Source organism: Mytilus edulis, chromosome 8 (assembly GCF_963676685.1).
Source record: "Mytilus edulis chromosome 8, xbMytEdul2.2, whole genome shotgun sequence".
Taxonomy (NCBI): Eukaryota; Metazoa; Mollusca; class Bivalvia; order Mytilida; family Mytilidae; genus Mytilus; species Mytilus edulis.
In genome coordinates, this window is record NC_092351.1 from 35,024,054 (window position 1) to 35,046,759 (window position 22,706).

General features: G+C 31.6%; 1 protein-coding gene across 1 annotated transcript in view; it reads left to right on the forward strand.

The window, feature by feature from the left end:
* The first annotated feature begins 1,620 nt into the window (after positions 1–1,620).
* LOC139484058 (uncharacterized) overlaps positions 1,621–22,706 on the forward strand; it is a 33,256-nt gene continuing 12,170 nt past the window's right edge. The window contains exons 1-2 of the mRNA XM_071267781.1: positions 1,621–1,636; positions 2,278–2,784. Coding sequence (XP_071123882.1) covers positions 1,621–1,636; positions 2,278–2,784 — 523 coding nt within the window. The remainder of the gene's footprint in view (positions 1,637–2,277; positions 2,785–22,706) is intronic.

Consider the following 22,706-nt stretch of genomic DNA (forward strand, 5'->3'; position numbering starts at 1 on the left):
TATTGTTTTTCTGTTTGTCTTTTTCATTTTTAGCCATGGCGTTGTCAGTTTGTTTTAGATTTATGAGTTTGACTGTCCCTTTGGTATCTTTCGTCCCTCTTTTAGTGACCTAATACGATATATATGGGGTCAGTAAATTCCATAAGGAATGGTCACTAGCACACCGTATACAGAATTTATCTTACCGACTATCTTCACATGTGGTATTTGGACTAGCGACCTCTCATAGTGATCAAGCCTTCATTACTTAGTAAATCCTACTTCCATTTGTCTATACAGAAAACAAATGCAAACAACTTTTTAGCTTCATATTCGTTTTATGAATTTATTTCAATCGTTTATTATATGTATCAATTTCTTCGTTTGTTAAATCCTTTCAAATTTCTTTTTTCTTTTTTTTTTAAAGGGAAGTTACTCCCATATGCCAACAATAATAACTTGTTGGCTTTAATTATGTTTTATGAACTTATTCAACCTTTCATCATCAATTTCTTCGTCTGTTGAATCAGATTTGTCCTCAACACCGTGTTATTTTTATGTAATAAAGGGTTGTGGCATCTTTATTGTTTTGAAAGGGAAGTAATTCCTTCATAGGTCCATATGGTGGCTAACCCTATATGGTAACTAGCCATGTATTTTTAGGGCACCCTATACAAAATAGACGTAGTCACGACATTTAGTCCTTTAATCAATCATATCTTTATAAATATATAGGAGTAAGAAAAAAAATATATATACAGTCCGCCAAAAGTTAAGCACCACCTACTTTTATTGCATCGATTTTTTTTCAAATTTAAAAAATCAATTGTTCCTCGAAAAATAGAAAACAATCATATAGCAATTTTGCTAATGTATACCATAAACAAACCACAAATATAATTTTGGTCACTTATGAAGGTTCTATGCATATAGGTTTTTCGTTCATAGAAAAAGTGTAAATTACACAATTAAGAAATGGAATTTAAGTTTCACTGTGATTTTATTTTTTTACAACAATTAATCACCCAATACCATTAAAATTTTCTACACATAATCTTTGGTATGTTTGGCAAATTTAATGTCAATATTTGAGTCAATAGCATGTGTAACAACCTCATTTCCGGTACAGTTTCATAACACGACCTATCTTTCTCGGTACAAGCCTTCAAAACTTTAGTTGAGGAAATCTGTTGCATTAAACAACAAATGCCACTTTTAAATCGACAAACTTTTGTAAAGGTGAATCTCTGCGATTGAGATTTTCGACAATGGCATCTCAGACATGTTTGATAGGGTTCATGCATGGAGTCAAGGAAGGCCAAAAATTAGTGTAAATGGCTGGTTGGTCTTTGGACTCGGTTAAAATTCTTGCCCTGCGTGGTATAGCGTTGTCATTCAGGTACAAGTGTCTTGACAATGTTGACGCAAGTGGGGGATTACTAAAATGACGGACTACAATATGTTAAGGCACCAAATCTCTGTATGTCTGTCCGTTTATGTTACCCTGCAGAATATGCATACCCAGCTTATAACGGTATAAGAAGCAACCCCGTACTGGAACACAACCAGCAATGCATGCAGTCCTTGTGCAAATATTGTTTTTGGTCATAGGCCGTTTTTTACCCCTGCGAAATTCGTATTATGGCGTCTTCTGGCAGTAAAGGAAACTGACTCCCATCTGACCAATGAGTGTTTTGTCAGGTTCTTATGTTCAAGCATAGATTTTTATTATCCCATTTAAACCTGACGGTAGAGTGCCTGCTTGAAGGTACAGGTCTCTATACACCATGACGTGCTCTTCGTTTGCCTCTTTAAAGTCGACGGACCAATGTACGAACACTTACACGACCACCTGGAGAAACAGTGTATTTATAAACGCACATATGACCTTTGATAAAAGGTTGGTTGACTGCTTTATCGGAGTGCAATCTTTTTGGTCGTAATGAATTTTTTTAATGTATGTTAAAGGTAATTCATAACACCAAACATTAATAGTTTTTTTGCAATAGTTAAAAAAATATTGCCAGTTATATTTCGGTGGTGCTTAACTTTGGCGGACTGTATATATATATAGAGAGAGAGAATTCGTCTTAACATCAGCCCAACAATGTTACTGTAAATTTGCTTTCGCAATTGTTTTGATCCCCCTTCGCCGGGATCGAAAGAGATGCAACTGAGACAGCGTGACAACAAATCGACTTCACTAGACACGCTAGACCACTTGATCACCTTGACTTCACATAGATATATACGATGTATTTGCGATATATGTTTTATGATATACGTTTTTTGTTGAAGGTGTACATATAACAACAACTGTATCAACCCAGGTCAACGGTAAAGTAGGTTCATGGTTTACACCTGATGTCATGGATTTCACTATAGACGTAAATAAGTATAAACTGGACCTTAGTGGAATAACGTCGTTAGTATTTGAATTAAAGAGATGTGGTCGAGCACATGTCCTTCTGTCAAGTTCTGATGTCAGAATCTCGTCAGAACCAATGTTTGAGATTGATATTGGATTTGATACTTATGAAACCTACATTATCTATCGCGCTGACGATTCATTAGATTCTGGAAGCAGGATTTTTTCTAAATTTCTTACACCGAATATATTTAACTGCACTGTGTATCTACCATTCTGGATTAGTTGGGCAGATGGAGAAATTAAATTAGGAACTGGGATTGTTGTTGATGAAAACGTATTGGGATATTTGACAAATGCACCTCAGTTTGAAGTGAAAGCTATTGGAGTATTAACAACCTATGGTATGTTAGGAAGTTGGAGAATACAATTTGAAGGTAATTTTGAGGCATTGACTCTATTGTCCAAATTCTTACAGTACATTGCTTCTTACTTGTATATTTCACACAGCTTAATTGACGGTCCGCTTTGGCAGGGGTTTAACTTCCAGTACGAAGAAAACAAATAGTGTACACTCTTGGTGGATAAAAATTTCAATTGTGATCTTAAAATAAAAAAAGAAATATACGATGAGCATATATTGTTTAATCCGAATAAAAGATATAATATAATTAGTCCATACATTTTCTGGAGTCGGTGCAGTACTTTAACATAAATAAAGGAAGATGTGGTGTGAGTGCCAACGATGCAACTATTCATCCAAATAACAATCTATAAAAGTAAACCATTATAGGTCAATGTACGGCCTTTCACACGGAGCCTTGGCTCAGACCGAACAGCAAACTATAAAGGGCCCCAAAACTACTAATGTAAAACCATTCAAACGGTGATAAAGAAAAGTAGACTGTACCCTGATAAATTTATTGCGAAATTGAAAGGGACTGGGGACATTATAAAATAAGATCGAGGATCTGATGAAGTAGAACAAGTGAATCCAAATGATGTTGATTATCAAATATATAAGAAAAACGTAGAACATGACTTTGTAGATGTAAGAACTTATGGATTTCGTCCGAATGATACTAACGATAAACTTTTGTTGATTGCTAAATTTGCCTTTGACAAAGATCTTTTCGTTTGTAAGAAATGATTGATGTTTATTTTAGATGAATTTTAAATTTTGAATATTCCATGATTTTGAAAACTTTTTTTCTGCTATATTTCAACTAACAAGTCTTTTGAGTAAACAACTAACAATGGCTAAAATGTCAAAATAAAGTTGATTGTATGACAGAATTGGAAAACCATCTGCATACATTCAATATTTGTTTTCATGCTATGATACTTGTTGTGACTGAGAGAAATGTTGTGAAATATAAATATGAGTGATTGTTTTTTTTTTTGTTTTTTTTTTTATATATATTTTTTTTTTTTTAAATTTAAAGATTAGAAAATAATTTAAAAAAAGAAACTAAGTGATAATGATGTAATGTGTAAGAGTATGCATGTGTGAAGTGTTGCATGGACTTTCTACAAAATATTATATAGATGATATGTATAACGATTGTATAGTATGCATAGATATGTAGTATGAATAACAATTAGAAAAAATCTATGTCAAAAAAAAAAAGAAAAAAAAGATTCACTTAACTTTTGAAAACGTTTGCTTTTCTCTTTAAAACACATGCATTGAGACGAAAACAATCAATGCAGGAAGTTTAATGTAATGATATTTGCAAAGTGTTGTTACTTTAAGTCTAATATGGCTTCTAAAGATTAAACATGTTGAAGAGAGAACCAGTTGAAAAAAAAAAAAAAAAAAAAAAAAAAAGAAAGTTCTGTAATATAGATACCTTATTTAACACAAGATACATATGAGGTGAATATCAACAATAAAACTATAAAATAAGAGCTGTATAAAACTTCCCTGTACAGATTTAAGCATTACAAATAGTATCAACAGGTCAAATGAACAAGAAAGTACGATTTGAGAGTACTCGCAATTACGGACATCTAGTTAAAAGCCAAAAACAATTAATAATTAAAACTCATGCATCAATTACTAAACTCAACTAAAACATATGTTCTTTTCTCTCCTGCATAATTTGATCCAGTTTTTTACTATAACCATTACATTTTTTAGTGTCAAAACTACTGCCACACTCCCCATTTCCATTCTCAATTTTAGACTGTTACAATTGGTTTGAATACGTAGCAATACTAGAACTTAGAAAAGACTTACCAGTTATTTTTTATGCACTTTCGCTTCATCGCATGCAAAAACATGAACAGTTTTATCACGCAAATGAAACTTCACATGTCGTACATTACATTTCAATTTGTTTTTCGTATAATTTTTTGATAGGCCCAAAACACTCTTATCGTAAATCCTCATTTACTTTCGAAAATAAAATCTCTTCATATTCTAAAGTGTTTTGAATAAAGCTTTTGTATTTATATATTAAACACGTTTAAAATAGTTTCAGACAACTTTGCTTGATATTTTGACAGCTGTAGTATGGATAATACCAAGTCTGATATTGTTGTAGTCAACGACATTAAATGTTCAAAATCAGTGTGTGCTGTAAGCTGTGTTATGTCAAGGACTTGCATGGGTATTAATTTCAACAGTGCCATGACTAGGTTTGTATATAAAAAAAAAAACATTTTCTTTTTAACTGGGGTACTGGCTGTCAAACTCAATATTCTCATATTTGAATATTAATAATGTAAAACACTTATTAAAACTATTAAACGTCTAAAATAAACAAGGAACAAGGCATGTGCTCGATAAAATGTAGTTTTCGTTTCGTAAGTATTTTATGATTGATGATTGAACATTATTGTTAAGTATGGTTTCACATGTGCATGAATCTAGAATTTGCTTTTCTTTTTTATATCTTGACGCACGATACTGTGATATTTGAATAGTTAGAAAACCGCTCTTTAGAAAATTAGGAGCACATTTAATGAGACAGAAATCAATAAATAAAACAAAAACGATTTACGGATTCCAATGAATTTTAACCAGTCATGTTGTATAATTTAGAGAAAGCAAGTATATTTTAAACTATAATAGATGTTGTTACCAAGGGTCAAAACTAGTCGAAAGTGTAATCAGACACACTTTTGATTCCAGAACTCGAAATTACATGTGCATAAAAAGAAATGCATTAGAATAATCTGACAATACAATAACTGCAATACTGTAACAGATAAAAAGATAAAAAAAAAAATTAAAAAAAAACAACATAACCATAAGTAGTTGAAATAATAAATATGCTGATATAATAATCGAACTTCATTTACATATTACATACGGGCATGTCATGATAATTGCTGAATAACATGGTCTGTTCGAAATGCCAAACGTAAATTCTGTTACATAATTGAAAACGAAAATTTTAAAAGGGAACAGTACACATCATAATTATTTGTTGTCCAAGTATGAATAAAGGCAACAGTAGTATACCACTGTTCGAAATTCATAAATCTATAGAGAAAAAACAAATCCGAGTTACAAACTAAAACTGAAGGAAACGCATCAAATATAAGAGAACTACGACACAACAGAAATACAACATTAAAATGTATCACACACAGAAACGAACTATAATATACAATGGTCATTTCCCTGACTTGGTACATGGCATTTTAAGATAACAAAGGTGGGTTGAACCTGGTTTTGTTGCATGCCAAACCTCCAAATTTAAAGGCAATGTTAATTATAACATAACAATGAAAATATTACATGAGAGGACTACAATACAAATAAATGGGAGAAAATATAGGACAGAGAAACAAATGATTAATAGCCAACAACAGGTACCTGGTTCAAAATTTTAATACGTCAGACGCGCGCCACGTCCACATATGAAATATGGATTCATATGTAGACTTTCTGAATATTACGTGGGCATGCGTTTGTAGATTTATTATGTTAATACCATAGTTATCACATATTAAGTTAATTAAATATACATAAACATATTTTTGTTAAAGCGCCAGCAAAAGCAATTTTTCTCTGGGTGCGGGATTTTCTCGCTGTATTAACGACCTATTGGTGGCATTCTGCCAATTTTTAATCTGGTTACTGTCTCTTTGGCACATTCCTCATTTCAATTTTCAAGTTTATAATGCTTCGTCATTGTTGTCAGTATAGTAAAAATCAATGTGACAATCATATACATGAGAACTGTAGCTAGATTTATAACCCAGCTGCATCTACCATTATCTATGTATCGCGCGTTCGTGTGTGAATTCAGTAATATAACAGTGTTTTCCATTTGTTTCGGGTTGGCATTTTTTGTTATAACGAACCTTCCGTTTTAAATTGTCCAAGGACTTCGTTTTATGTTATTATACTTTTCACAAACAACAAACTATACGTGTATTAATTTAAACAGTAGTCATTTATACATTTTAGATGTGAGCTTCTCTCGTTTGGACCAGATGTTGTGACAGACATACAACTTCACACTGAAGCCGGATGGAGATTCTACGGCAAATGTTTAAATGTGGAAACTGTTTGTCTTGGATGTTACTTTTAGACAGCTGTTAGCAGTCTTCGATTTGGATATAATTTTAAAAAAAAATTAGCTTTTAGTTGTTTGTTTTTTAAGTACAGATATTGCTTTTAGTTGTTTGTTTTTTAAGTACAGATATTAAGTGATATGTACTATAGATTCGTTTACTTTTGAGGATGCTAGTTTTCGTGGATTTAGGAAACTTGCATTTTCGTTGATAATTGATTTTGTGGTTTATCGAGAGTCAACTTTAAATGTTTCATTCGTTTGACATTGAAATTCGTAATTCCCTTGTATGAACCCACTAAGCTATTGGTAATTTTTGGACAGTTGTTAATCACCAATGCTCGAATCTCGTGAACCCAATTAGAAATTTAAAAAAAAGGTGAAATAAAAAGAGTTACAAAATCACATGAACCCTACACAAAGCTAGATCGAGTGCTTGGACATGGAAGCGGCTTATGCTACTTCCTCTTTTCTAAAATCTTTCCCGAGGAAGATTTTTCAAGAGCATGAACCTATTGATAAACGTCGTATTATGTAAATGCATGCAGGTATCATATCTAAATTGAGATATGTCAACTCTATACGATAAACGTCGTATAATGTAAATGCATGCAGGTATCATATCTAAATTGAGATATGTCAACTCTATACGATAAAGAAGGAAGTAGGTTACTGCTGTGGAATGTGAAGTTTACAGTTTCTAGCTGGAATCATCACGCTGCAATATATCTAATAGATAGTTTTGAAGTTGTCCTTCTTTGGCAATATCAAGTACGTATCTATTCCTTCGAATCGAAGAACAATTTTTACTTCAAGCTCACACTGATTTATGAAAGACCATTATAAACTGTAGCTTATATTATTCAGAGACAGAACATGATCAATATGTCATTGAATAACTTCCATATATCATGGTGTTCCTTAATGTTGTAGAAGGTTTTGATTTTTATTTTGCTTCACATGAGCATAAACACAAGTCGACCAGTTAGGTGACTACTTGATACCCATTGTAATAATGAACATTTGTTGAAATATCAATCAACCAATCACATTTTAAACTATAGAACGAATTTGAATACTTTTTTGTTATTGATTGTTTTCCTTGTATTTATTTTCCTTGTTGATTTTTGTTTGACTGTTAGTTGGTAAATTTGTTTGTTGGTTAGTAGTATAAATTTGCTTTTATTTGTGGCAAACTATTGCATGGTTGTTCTAATCAATTACATATTCAGTTATATAATTGATGCAAGATTAAAGCTGAGAATAAATTCCTTAAAACTTGTTTCAAACTGCCATTTTTACATATAAACAAATTCAAGTATCAAGTCAAGAAAATTATATTTGTTATTCATTCTTTTGATATGTTCATTATTTTGAGTTTGACATTTGGTTAGGGTCTTTCCGCTTTTCATTTTAATCTGAGTATGGTATGTTTTCTTTTTTATTTATTTGTATACATATGTATTTATATAAATGTATTATTTCAAATGATTGTGTACTGCTTATCATCTTATTATGTGTGTTAGTCTGAGCTTTACATTTGTGCATTAAATATTTAATTGTACATACATGTTTTAATGTAACATGTTGGTAATAAAGGACATTTTTTCTTAAAACATATTTTCCCTTGAATTGATTATTTTCACCAAGTCTTATTGAGATACAAAATTCATCACACGATGAAACGGTACACACGGAAATGAATAGGTAAAATATAAGGAATTGTTCGTATACAGTCCTAGGATGGTTCACATTCACAATACACAATTACACAATTATACACCATGTGCCATTACACCATAACCATTACACCTTTGCACCATACACCTTACACATTACACCATACACCATTCCCAATTCTATCTACACAATCCGAAATTACCTATAATGTAATTTAATTTCAAAGAAAGTGTGCGACTTCAAAATTATTCATTTATTTAAAAAACGAATTTTGATCACAATATTGTTAATTAATGTATACATTTAAAAGTTCCGTGTTCATGGTGATATACACAATACAGATTCAAAACATCTATTTCTAAAGTACGCATAAAACTTTTATGTCATACACATTTATCCGTGATCTACCTTTCTATAAATTGAGAACGATTTTGGTTACAAAACTATTGTTAAGTTCTATTCTTTTTAAAATGTAGCGTAAATCTTGGTTTTCAGATAAAATCGACAAACAATGCAAAAAACGAATAGAAATTACATCATATAAAATAATTATGATAATTTATAGCAATATTGGCGTTCAGTTACTTATATTAATCAAGTTTAAGGCCGGCGTAATTTTAAAATATTTCTTGTTTCGCACCAATCAATAGTGCAAGCATGTTTTTTTTTTATTCAAATAGTTGATCATCACCAAAAATCAGTAGTTTTCACACCTCAGACTGGCTCCAATATAACAATGTTTTACTCTGTAACAGGAACATTTATTTAATCTGTAATTTTGATACCTCGTCCTGACTCATACAACAACATTATGAAAAATTGGGAATGTGTCAATATGGTTAATTATATAGCCGCCTAAATACTTTGGAAATCTTTTTACGGATCGATTGTATAATACAAAAAATGGACAGCAACATTGAAACACAATGACAACAATAATGTGTCACCTATAATCTAGATTGCCGGCGTGTCCTATTTTTATTCAAAATATTGTCTCGCAACAAAATTACAGTAGTTTTGATACCTCAGGCTGACTCCTGTAACAAAATTATTTAAATGCGTCAACCAAAACTGACCTATCTGCACTTTATTATGTAAATCTATATAGCTTCATAGGAAATCAATAATATTTTGATGTCAAGATGGGTTTTATTATACAAATGACAGCAACATGGCAATACAATGACAGAAAAATTTTGTCTCCATGAATCTAATTAGCCAGAATGTCCTATTTTTATTCAAAATATTGTCTTGCGACAAATTTTCAGTAGTTTTAATACCTCAGGCTAACACAATTATTCGACAGTATCAACCATCACCGACCATACATGTATTTACACTGTATTATGTAAATCTGTAAAGCCGCATAGTAAATCAGAAATATTTTGATGTCAGGATGGATTGTATAATACAAATGACAGCAATTTAATAAAAAGAAAATGACCACAAACAATTGTCCACTTAAATCTTGATAGCCAGCATGTCCTCTTCGTAAAAATATTGTCTCGTAACAAAATTTCAGTAGTTTTGTTACCTGACTTTTACAACAAAATCATTTGACAGCATCAACCAAAACGGACCATTTTTGCACTTAAATATATATCTATATATCTGCATCATAATTCAGAAGTGTTTGTTCTAAGTTAGGATGGATTGTATTATACAAATGAAAGTAAAACAATGAAAGGAAAACAATGACTTCAAAATCTTGTCCGCTTCAATTGAGAGTGCCAGTATTTCATATTTGTATTCGTAATATTAAACTAAGTCAGTAATTCAGGATGGTCAGTCTGTATAATAGAACTATTCGACCACATCATCCAATACTGGCAATACAGATTTTTTTGTACTTATAATATATGCAAATCAAAATAATTTCAAAACACGCAATCAGCAAACTATCGTGAGTTTACAAAATTCAAAGCATGTTTTATGTAAATACTTTTACATTACATATCATAAGGTTTCCCTTCATTTTGGTTTTTTGAACAAACTTTTAACATGCTGTAACGATATACAATCACTGTTATTTCTTGCATGTACCAATTAGCTTGTTCAATCACATTGTCCCCCAAGGGTGACTGGGGAATAGAAATATGGTCACTTGGTCTTCTCCCGACCGGCAGTAAAACGCTTGCCGAAGTTGGGCGTCCGTTTGGCTATGCGGGATGTATTAAGTTCGCAGTCACGTCCGGTCAGAATGGGGACGTTAAATCCGATGTCTCGTGTAAGGAGAGTGCCACGCTCTTTGCACGTTAGGAACCCTTACAACAACTCTTTGAGGGCCCGTAGGTGGCCTGTTGTAAGGCAAAATTTCTGTCCCTATCCAATATTACCTCATTTTCCAGTGGCAGTCGAAATTTCCCCGACCATAATCCCTTATGGCCTCTTTTATGGCAAGACCTACCTATTGTATTTATTGTGAACTTGTTCTCGTCCTGAATATGCATGAAATATTTGCCATTGCACGTTTAACAACCAACAATCAATCAATTAATCACATTGCATTGGATATAAATACTAGTATTGCACTACGCTCATCGTTAATATACCGAAATCAGTCACCGATGAGTGTTTATATCAACCTTGACACACACACATGAAGTCATTCGGAGTCTCAGGTTTGTTTTCTCTTCTTACTGATGGCCTTGATTACTAGTCAGTTGGTAAGTCAAAAAATAACCAAAAATAAATTTAAGGTATAAATTGTCGATATTGCAGATGTCTTGACTGTGACATCATTTTTCACCATCCTCCTCAATCTACCTATTATCAACAGACCTGATATTTGTTTTATGGTTTTTAAGTAACGTTTAAAGATTTCAGTCTCATTTGTTGGTTGAGCTCGTTTTGTATTCATGGTGGTATCTGTCTTTCATTGATGCCCTAACTTTGTTTAACGCATAAACATGTATCTCCCTTTCATAAATAATCAATTTCAGATTATCAAATTCATCTCATGCAATTATGCAAATTGGTTACGAACATTATATCTTCATGTCGTTCTTTAAATTCAAAACAAGAATATACTATTCAATGTAAAATCTGGACGTGGACACAATAAATAAAATATGCACTTTGCGTCGGATTTTTTGTTTTGTTATTTCTACGTGAAAATATCACCAAACGAAGTCAGTATAATGCTTGTTTTGTTAATCATTTGCATCAGAAGGCACAACACTCATATTATAAGATAAAAATGAGTTCAGTGCTAGCAAGCATGATACACACGTGATCAAAACGAAACTAGACTGCAAATAATATCTGACATTCGAATACTAATTCCTCGAGTTCCATCAGTAAATGAACAGAATATCAAATGAAAAAGATCACTATATTATACAAAGAGTCTATTCTATGGGTCCCATCTTGCTGAAGCTGTGATGCCTACCATTATAGCATAAAGCACTTATTTGGTAGCCTAGGGCAGGGCACACATATTTTCTCAAACCATGAACACGTCATTTTGGCCTCGATTACAAATGGTGTTCATCCCACACGCACCCCCACCCTCACCCACCCCGACACACATACACAAACACACACCAAACCGCTCAAATTGTTACCAATCGACCCACTTTCTAAAAAAAGAATCACCCCTTTCTTTTTATATCTTTTTGCCCCACTGTACTGCATTTAGGTTTACCAACTCGCCATACTTATGAATTAAATGAAAACTTTATAAATCTTTCTTGTTTTTTGTGTTTTTTCATTTTTGTTTTCATTTGGTTGAAATAGTTATTTGTAAGTAATGAAACTCGGTTTCCCTGAACCTATGGAGTAGTGTCACAGTATTACATAAGATCAAAATGTAAAACTTAATGGAATAGGATTGACTATTAATTTGTAAGATCACGTAGAGCTTCAAAAAAAACTAGCAGAAATATTTGATTCTTTTGGAATTTTGTTTTGCAAGATCTATTGAAAAGAAATTTGAGATTGGACGATGAACTGAGTTCAGAAAACCTTTCAAAATGGATCAACATCAGCAGTTTCCAGTTGATGTAGATACAAGAGGAACTACAGTTTATAAGCTCTATAAATCTGGTCTTTGGTGTCATGTGCTAAATGGTTAAGTTATACATGTAAACACAAACATTGAAAAATGATTCTTTTCGAGATTATTTGTCTGTGAAAAGATGTATTGAAATAAAACGCAGAAAGAGAGTTGTCGTCTTCAGCTTCGAGGAGGATTCAAAACGGAAAGTCCCTAATCAAATGGTTAAAATCAAAATCATTGATTTGTTTAAGGATGAAGAAAGACAAATGCAGTACTGGAAAAAATTTTAACATACAAAGAATTATTGAAATGAATTGGATAAACATTATTCACAGGAAACTTTACTTAGGTGTTTTGAAGCAATAAATGAGTCCAAAAGAAATAATCTCATTTCTCAAGATGACATTCTGTGTTGTGGAGGAAACAAGCAATTTTGAATCTGCTAGACTACCTATATTTCTTCCCCGTGGGAGAACTTCCGGCAGTTATCTATTGAAAACAAATCATACGGAACAACTTCATTGTGATGTGTTGCAAACTTTGAGGAAATTCAGACACGGATTTTGGATACTCTAGAGCAAATCACATGTGAGACAAGTTCTGAGACACTGTTTGGTTTGTAATAAGCTTGAAGGAGGACCTTATCGAATGTCTGATATGCCTCTGTTTCTAAAATCAAGAGTTTTACAGTCAACTGATTTGCCTTTAACTGACTTAAGTTATTTGGGACTCTTGTTTACAAAGTCGAACGATGAAAACAACAAAAGATGAATTTGCCTTTTTACGTGTTCAATAACGTGAGCAATACATTTAGCGGTTATCAGTGACATAACTCCAGATGCATTCTTATATACATTAATACTAGTTATCTAGTAACTCCATTCAAATTAAGAAGCAAAACATTGAAGTCAGTATTGGATCATGTGCTAAAGAGTGATGCTGCTCAATTTCTATTTCACCACGAATAATGCAATATAATGCAAATTCATAACAGAATTATTTCTTTGGATAGGAGGCTTTTATAAAATGTTAATCGGAGTTGTGAAACTTTCTCTTAGGAAATCCTTGAATAAAAGATTTATAACTGATGTACAACAAAATCATCATAGATACCTGGAATGAAATGCATCATTGACAATCCAATATAAAATAATAAAAAAGACCAAATAAAGTTCAAAGTTGAAAGACATTGAAGACTAAATTTTACAAATAAAGCTAAGGTAATCTATTTCGGAGGTAGAGAGGCCTAAATATTTAAACAAAATATAAATTTTGTAAACAGTTCATTTATAATTATGACCATAGCAATAATAATTCATGTCAACACAGAGGTGCTGACAACTGTGCTGGTGAAACGCTCGGATAATAAAAATTCCACCAGCAGTTACACCGATCGCGTGATCGAAATAAACTCATCATAGATACCCGGATTGAAATTTTATATATCCGCCAGACGCGCGTTTTGTCTTCAATTAAAAGACTGATCATTGACGCTCGAATAAAAAAGACTAGAACTATTCTCAAGGAAATTGAAGCTGTAAATTCAAGACCACTGATTTATGTAGGAGAAGACATCACTTTAAAACTAAGAAGTTGTTTTTTATTCACCTTAAGAAAGTTCTAAGGAGAAGTTATTAAAAGCTGGTAAAAAAGGACAGAAACTTAGAATTGTTCTGGAATTGATGGAAAATCGAATACTTACTTAGTTTAATAGAAAACACAAACCAAGATAAACAGTTGCAGACTCCAGGCATCATTTCTACCATAAGTGGGATATGTTGCACTTATGAAAGACAATTTACACAGATCAACTTGAAGATTTTAAAAATAAAGGCAACAGTAGTATACCGCTATTCGAAATTCATAAATCGATGAAGAAATAAACAAATATAAGAGGAGAACTACGAAACAACAGAAACACAACAAGAAAATGTAGCCAATAGCGAAAGCAAGGAAGTCGACAAATTGTGAAACAAAGAAATAATTTCAATTGCTAGACCTAAATGATTAACTGCAGAAATTGCAAGACAGAAAATCAAAACGATAAAAAAACAAAAGTAAGTGGCATCATTCTGAGATGGATTTCTTATAAATGTGGATTTTAAAAGGTGGCGAAAAATACCAGAGGGATATTCAAACTCATAGATAGAAAATAAACCGACAACGCCCTGGCTATAAAACAAACACTAAGAGACAAATAATATTACACAAGATTCAACATAGAAACTAAAGACTAAGCAACACGAACCTCCACCAAAAACTGGGTGTGATTCGTTATTTAAAATGAACATTTGTTATTTTTATTATTATAAATTTGATTACAAATTGAAATAATATTATTATTACTCGTGATTAGATTGTGTCTGAACAATTTTCATGTTTACCTTTAATTTGTTATAGTATTGTTTAGAAATTTACCTGTAATCAACTGTAGAGTTCAACGGAACGTGTGTAGTAGTCAAACTAAATAGTAAAATAAAAAAAATACTGAACTCCGAGAAAAATTCAAAACGGAAAGTCCCTTTAAAGAATGAGTGATGCAAAAAGAAAAAAAAACAATGTTTCGTAAAAGTCTATATCAAGGTCAAGAATGACATTTTTAGAAATATTTGACAAGTAGTAACAATAACACATATGTTATAGTTTGAATTATCATAACTGAAATTTGGTAACAGCTATTATTTTTGTGCCATAATAATCTCTAACTTTATTATCTGATTTTCCATTCTATTCTATAAATCTTTCATTCGTGTATATGCACTTTATGTCGTCTTTACGTACGTTGAACATAGATTCGCCCAAACAATATACTTTTGGTCCTCAATGCTGTTCCATTTTTAGCTTTATTTGGCTTTTTTTAAATTTTCATGATTCGAGCGAGACCTTTGTAGACGAAATGCACGTCTGGCGCATATACAAAATTTCAATCCTTGAAACAAGGAAAAGTTTTTGTATATACTAAGTAATAATCTGTACTTGGCTGGCCAAACAAACAAGTAGCCTCTGGTAGTATTCGTTGCAATTGCGAGAATGCGAGCACAAAAAGACGCTTGTGTGTTATAATAGAAAAAAAAGGATATGGGGTATCAATCTATGATAAAAAAATCAATTCATGCTCATCAAAAAAAAAAAGATGAAAAAAAACACACGCACACAAAAGCACAGGAACAGCGATAATATCGCTTCATCTCAAAGTAACATTGAGGCCTTTAACACGGACCGAAAAAATACCCATCTAACAGCAAGTTTACGGCGGTCCCTCGCACCTACTTGAGAGGCTTGATTTAAGGCACGATCTCCTCATAGGTTTATCAAAATATTATTAGCCAGTTATAACTAATATTGACCCTAATCACAAAATGACCATGCTGACCTTGACAGCCTGTACAAAACGACTTTTATAAATCCTAGACTAACCCAATGGAAATTTTCAGTTTAATATTACAGCATTGAAAAGAAACAAAACATTCACAAGTTGTAACGGTATACTAATTAGTGTATAAAATGTCCTGCCAAAAATGTTTTACGACCATCAGACTGATAACATAATGTTTTGACATGAGGTTAGATGACAGGATAATAAAACTACTTCTTGCTAGAAATTATCAATTATGTATAGCTTTTTAATATACAGCTGAAACGATATTCCGGAAACTTCGTCTAAATCTTTGTTCAGAAACACTATGCCGCCAACATGCAAATTTCGTTGCATTTATCAAAGGGAAAAAACTATGATTTTAATTTCACATTTCCGCCTGATGGAAAATATGCATTATTGCTGAATTATATGTAAAATTGGAAGAAAATCATATTTTCTACACTTTTATACTCAAGTATATCATAAAAGTTTCAGATCAAGTTTGAGTGTCTTCTGCCGATGTTTAAAAAAAATACATATATCAATTTTAGATTCCTAAGAGTTAACTGTATTCAGTTTAAAAAAGATCATTCAGCGTTTTGATATTGTCAAATGAAAATAGAATGCTTTAAAATTGTTTTAAAAGTTTAACAGCCGATCAATAAATCAGAATTAATCTAGATTTGTATATATATTGACTCGAACACAATAGAGCGCTGGTTGTGTAATTTCGACAAAACATAATTACACTTTAAATTATACAAATGGATAAAATTAAATTAATCTGGATATACATATAGAGTTAGTTGCTGTCATATTTAAACGAAAACTCTTTGAATAATGAATAGAAATGATTATCAAGTGAAAAGTAACATCACAAAAATACTTAACTCCAACGAAAATCCAAAACGGAAAGTCCCTAATCAAATGGCAAAATCAAATGATAAAACGCATCAAACGACTGGACACCAACCGTCATATTCCTGACTTGGTACAGTCATTTTCAAATGTAGAATTTGGTGGATTGAACCTGGTTTTATAGCGCTATACTTCTCACTTGTGTGACAGTCGCATCAAATTCCGTTATATTTACCACGATGCGTGGACAAAACAACCTAATAGGTAAAATAGTTAAAATATGGTGAAATGATTCAATTAACGTTTTTCAACAAACAATATTAACTGTAAATGCACTACAAATAAGAATTTTAAAACTACATAAAAAGTATCATTTATCGACAAAGATGCGCGTTTTGACAATTAGTGCCAATATAAGGATCCTCGACGCAAAAACATTTGTTAATCAGAAACAAATAAGAAATTTATCAGAAAAAAAGTCAAAACCGTAAAGGTCAGTACAAAAGTACTTGCTATGACTTTGTGAAACTCTCGTGAACTTATAGCCCACCAGCAGATGGGGCAATCTAGTGGTAGTAATTACATTAACGATACTAAATGTTCTGCGCCTTCCTATTGTGGTAGTTTGGGATTGAATATATTCATTTTTACACATGAACAAACATATCGTCAGGTAATGAAAAAACAATAATTTCTTATATTTGTATATCTGTTTTATATATCCTTATAGAACTCTAAAAACATTTACCTCTATGTTAAATGCTGCAATTCTAAGCAATAATGCGTACTTTGACTACAGTTCAAATAAAAAATTATTTATTTCATTTCAAGACATTAAAGTATGCCATATATTTTACCTATTTACAAAGTTACAGATGTTCAAAGGATATATTTTGTTTACAATAAATACGAATTTTGTGTTTGTTTTTTTCTTACCATGCCCGCATAAGGGATTAGATATAGGAAGATGTGGTATGAGTGCCAATAAAACAACTCTCCGTCCAAGTAACAATTTAAAAAGGTAAACCATTATAGGTCAAGGTACGGCCTTCAACACGGAGCCTTGACTCACACCGAACAGCAAGAAGCTTTAAAGGGCCCCATACATTATCAGTGTTAAACAATTGAAACGGAAAAACCAACGGTCTAATCTATATATAAAAGCGAGAAACGAGAAACACAAAGTCTTATGAATCACATAAACAGAAAACAACTACTGAACATCAGATTCCTGTTATAGTGTATACTTATAACTGCACCAAAATTTGTAGTTTGCTTACTGCTTTACTTAATTTCTTGAGACACTGTATCACTGAATGGAAACATATGAGTTATTTAAAGAATAGACCATACGGATAATAGTAATTATAAATATAACATGTATAAGACGTTTTTAAATTATTACCAGTTGTTTCATTGATTTCAACATGTTCAATCTCATCTAGATATAAAAGAACAACCAAATTGTTGAAGATGTGAACTTGCTTTCTTGGGACAATCACGTATCGTTTTTTCATAACATTGATCTTGTTATAAATGCAAAATGCCAAAAACGAAAGTCTGAACTATCAAACAATTAGATGTTATTCAACTATCTTGACAAAATATTCTTCCAGTTTTGACAAAAATGGCAGATGTAAAGATGTCCTAAGTCAGGAGCCCGTTATTAAGTGGTTGTCATTTGTTGGTTTGGTTTATAATTGTTTCTTGTTTCTCGTTTTTACATAGGTTATATCGTTTGTTTTTCTGTTTAAATCGATTGACATTAATTAGTAAAACTTTTAATTATAAAAGTAAAATATATGATATAATCAAAGTATTAAAACATTTTAATATAAAAAGACAGACAGTTCAAGTAATAATTAATGAGACTAAGCTATTGTTCTAAACCAAGAAAAAGGTGGACGATGCATCCGATTGCAATATTTAGTATGCTACATATATATCAATACCATCTGGAACGTAGTCCTGGGCTACACATACTAGACTAAAAAAAACACCTTGAATCGTGTGAAACCTGTCGGAGGTAAAAACATACATTTTAAAAACTGGAATAAAAAATTTACCGTCTTAGTTATTAGGACATACATTATATTCTTTTTAATCCTTGATTTTATTACAGACATTAAGCTTTGATGTGAAGGGATTTTTTTGTTTATATTGTATATATTTAAACAGTTATATATATTAAAGGTCATGTAACTTCCACATTTATCTAATATGTTATTTATCATCAGCTAATTCCTTTTTCTTTAGTCAAATCTTTATATATAACTGATTCACTACCAGTCTTTTGCATATGTAAATCTTCATCTTCTATATTTTAAGAATCATTCCAACGATCAGATACTTCTTTCAAAAATTGATTTGATTGGCATATTATTATTTTAGTTTTGACATTTTTCAGGGTAATTCAAAAGCTGTTATGTAGTTTTCAAAAACCGATAGTTTTTGATCTCATGGACAGTGTGGTTTGAAAAACGTGTCTCTTTTAATTTTATCTGGTTTGTTTTCCCAGGCAAAGGAATATATTTTGTACTATTTAGAGTAGGTATATACAGGTATAAATGGTTCAATTTTGATAATATAAGTGATTTCATCACTGTTATTTTTCCAATTGGGTAAAGTATTTTTTTTACCGATGTTTTATAATCTTTTCGATTTTTTCATTCTTGAGAATTTAAACTTATCTCAAGATGTGTAAATCTGCTTGAACCCCAATTTAATCCCTACATAACATACATAATTTCTTTGATGAAATTCTTCTCCCATATCCATATAACCTTAAGTTTGTCTTGTCTAAATTTATAATAAAACTAAATAGGTTTGCATAATTATCTAGGGTAAGGCGAGATGAATCCTGGGGATTCATCAAGTACAAAAGTAGTATCATCTGCATATTTTGAAACGAGATACTCTGAGTCATTTAGACTGATACCTTAAATTGGGTCATTATTTCGTTTAAAGTGTCTCTACTCACAGCAAATAGAAATATATCGTGAAAGTAGATTCTCGTGTTGAAAGCTTTCTGTTTTAAATCAAAATGTAAGAAATAGAACTTTTAGTTACTGCAGATTTAATTTTAGTATAAAAAAATAATTTTCCAATTTGTAAAGGTGGTCCAAAATTAAAACAAACAAATCCAATTCGCTTTTAATTAAACTCCAAGAATTTGAGTCAAACGCCTTTTCAAAATCAATAAGGATGTGAATACCAGATATGTCGTTTTCCTGTAGATCTCTTTACAATAAAATATCATGATTTTTTCTAGTATTTTCACAACAATATCTTCTAGAAAAACCCTGCAAATCTTTTCATAAAAAGCCAGATTTAACACATTCCTGGGTATATATGATTGGGAAAATCTTTTTTTTTTCACATCATATTAGAAAGTATAATTTCACCAATGGGGACAATGTATTCGTTATTCTTGTTTTATTTATATATTCATCATGCTTAAGTGAACTCTTCACTCCAGCTCTTTATTTTTTATGATTGGTATTTCATTTTACCAAACTTAAACTCCCTTGGTGCGTTATCACTGAAATCCTCAAAGCAGTACCACTTGATAAAAAACAGTCTGTATATATGTATAAAAACATTGGAAAGGATTTGCAATGAGACAAATTTTCACAACAGACCAAATGACACATTCATTGGTCACCGTAAGGCCTTCAACAAGATGTAAAGCCCTTATCACATAGTCATCAATAAAATTCCCAAAAATGACAAGTGTAAAACAATTCAAACGAGAAAACTAAAGCATTAGACAAAATTGTGTTCGGGATCGCAATAAATTAAAAGTTGTTATGGTAAAAACCTGATTTTTACATTAATGCTGTACATTTGTTTCATTTTTAGATCTATAATTTAGATTATAATCCAGAAAAAAACAAAAGAATATGAAACAGTTTATTCAATTACAATTTATGACAAAAATAAGCAAGACCCATCGAAACAACATCTGATAAACAAATTTAATAATACTTTTAGATATTTGGATGATATTTTGGCTCTCAATAATGACGACTTCAGTATGTATATTAAAGAAATTTATCCTGCTGAACTTACTTTAAATAAAGCTAATACTAACAATGACCGCTGTCCTTTCCTCGATCTTGATATCTATATCACTAACGGAAAGCTGAATACTACAATTTATGATAAAAGAGATGATTTTTCATTTCCTATCGTTAATTATCCATTTTTAGATGGTGATGTTCCCTTGTCACCATCTTACGGTGTTTATATATCTCAACTTTTCTCGCTCGTGTATGTAACAATGTTTTAGATTTTAACGAGAAAAATTTATGTATTACTGAAAAATTATTACACCAGGGTTTTCGATATCACAAACTAGTCAAAACATTTACTAAATTTTATCATCGGTATAAGGACATCATTCGTAAATATAGCTCAACATGCAGACTTCTTATACGTTCAGGTATTTCACATCCAATTTTGTATGGAAATATTCTTTATAAAGCACAAAGGTGTCAGTATTCACCTCAAAAACTAACAAAACCTTTGAATAGACTTATTAAGAAGGGATATAGTTACGATACTGTTGTCAGGTCATTAAAGATTGCATATTTTGGCGTTAATATTGATTCACTTATAGGGTCTTTGCATCGGAACTAAACACATTTATTCAAAAACCAGTTGTTGACATGACACGGGTGATGTTCTTCTCATATATGTTATGATGGTATCATACTAAACCCCTAACGGGAAGGATTGTGCCTGATGTTTATATAATGAAATCATAATCTTTCAGTCAGTTTAGTTGAAGTCTGGAGCTGGCATGTCAGTTAACTGCTAGTAGTCTGTTGTTATTTATGTATTATTGTCATTTTGTTTATTTTCTTTGGTTACATCTTCTGAAATCAGAATCGGACTTCTCTTGGACTGTATTTTAATGTGCGTATTATTAGGCGTTTACTTTTCTACATTGACTAGAGGTATAGGGGGAGGGAAGAGATCTCACAAACATGTTTAACCCCGCCGCATTTTTGCGCCTGTCCCAAGTCAGGAGCCTCTGGTCTTTGTTAGTCTTGTATTATTTTAATTTTAGTTTCTTGTGTACAATTTGGAAATTAGTATGGCGTTCATTATCACTGAACTAGTATATATTTGTTTAGGGGCCAGCTGAAGGACGCCACCGGGTGCGGGAATTTCTCGCTACATTGAAGACCTGTTGGTGACCTTCTGCTGTTGTTTTTTTCTATGGTCGGGTTGTTGACTCTTTGGCACATTCCTCATTTCCATTCTAAATTTTATTCCATTCGTTTAGCTTAATAACACGAAATCATCAGCTTGATACATATATATATATCTATCAAAACTGTTGCAAGTGTAATTGTTAAATGTACACCGCGTTTTGGTACATCGTTGAAAATCATACTCTTATTGAATATCTAGATCTGTTTTAAGGTTATACGATTTTGCTAATCGTTTGTACAGTATTATTTGTATTGTAGAGTTTTATTGACTGTAGGTAATGAACATATGAGTATTCCAATGTCATATAATTGTTTATCAATTTATATTAGAAACAAAATATATATTAAACACCTAAACCTTGCATGATATACATATTTCATTGATTTCAATCTCAAATAGTATAAAACAATTCATTTTTTAGGTTAAATTTAAACTGTACGAATGCTAAATGACCAGAAAAAGCTTAGATATCATATTGTTGTACATAATTGTTTAATAAAAAATGAAACATTATTTTTTACAACAAATTGGATCAATTTTCTTGGAAATGAAACGATTTTTAAAGTTTGAGTTACACGTGCCTTCCAAAAATTGGAATAAATCTACTAATTGTAGCTTTAATGATAAGGTGGAAGGAGGCAACAACGAGCACAACCTTAAGCTTTATAGCTTTGTTTGATATAAAAGTCACAGAAATGCCAAATTGTT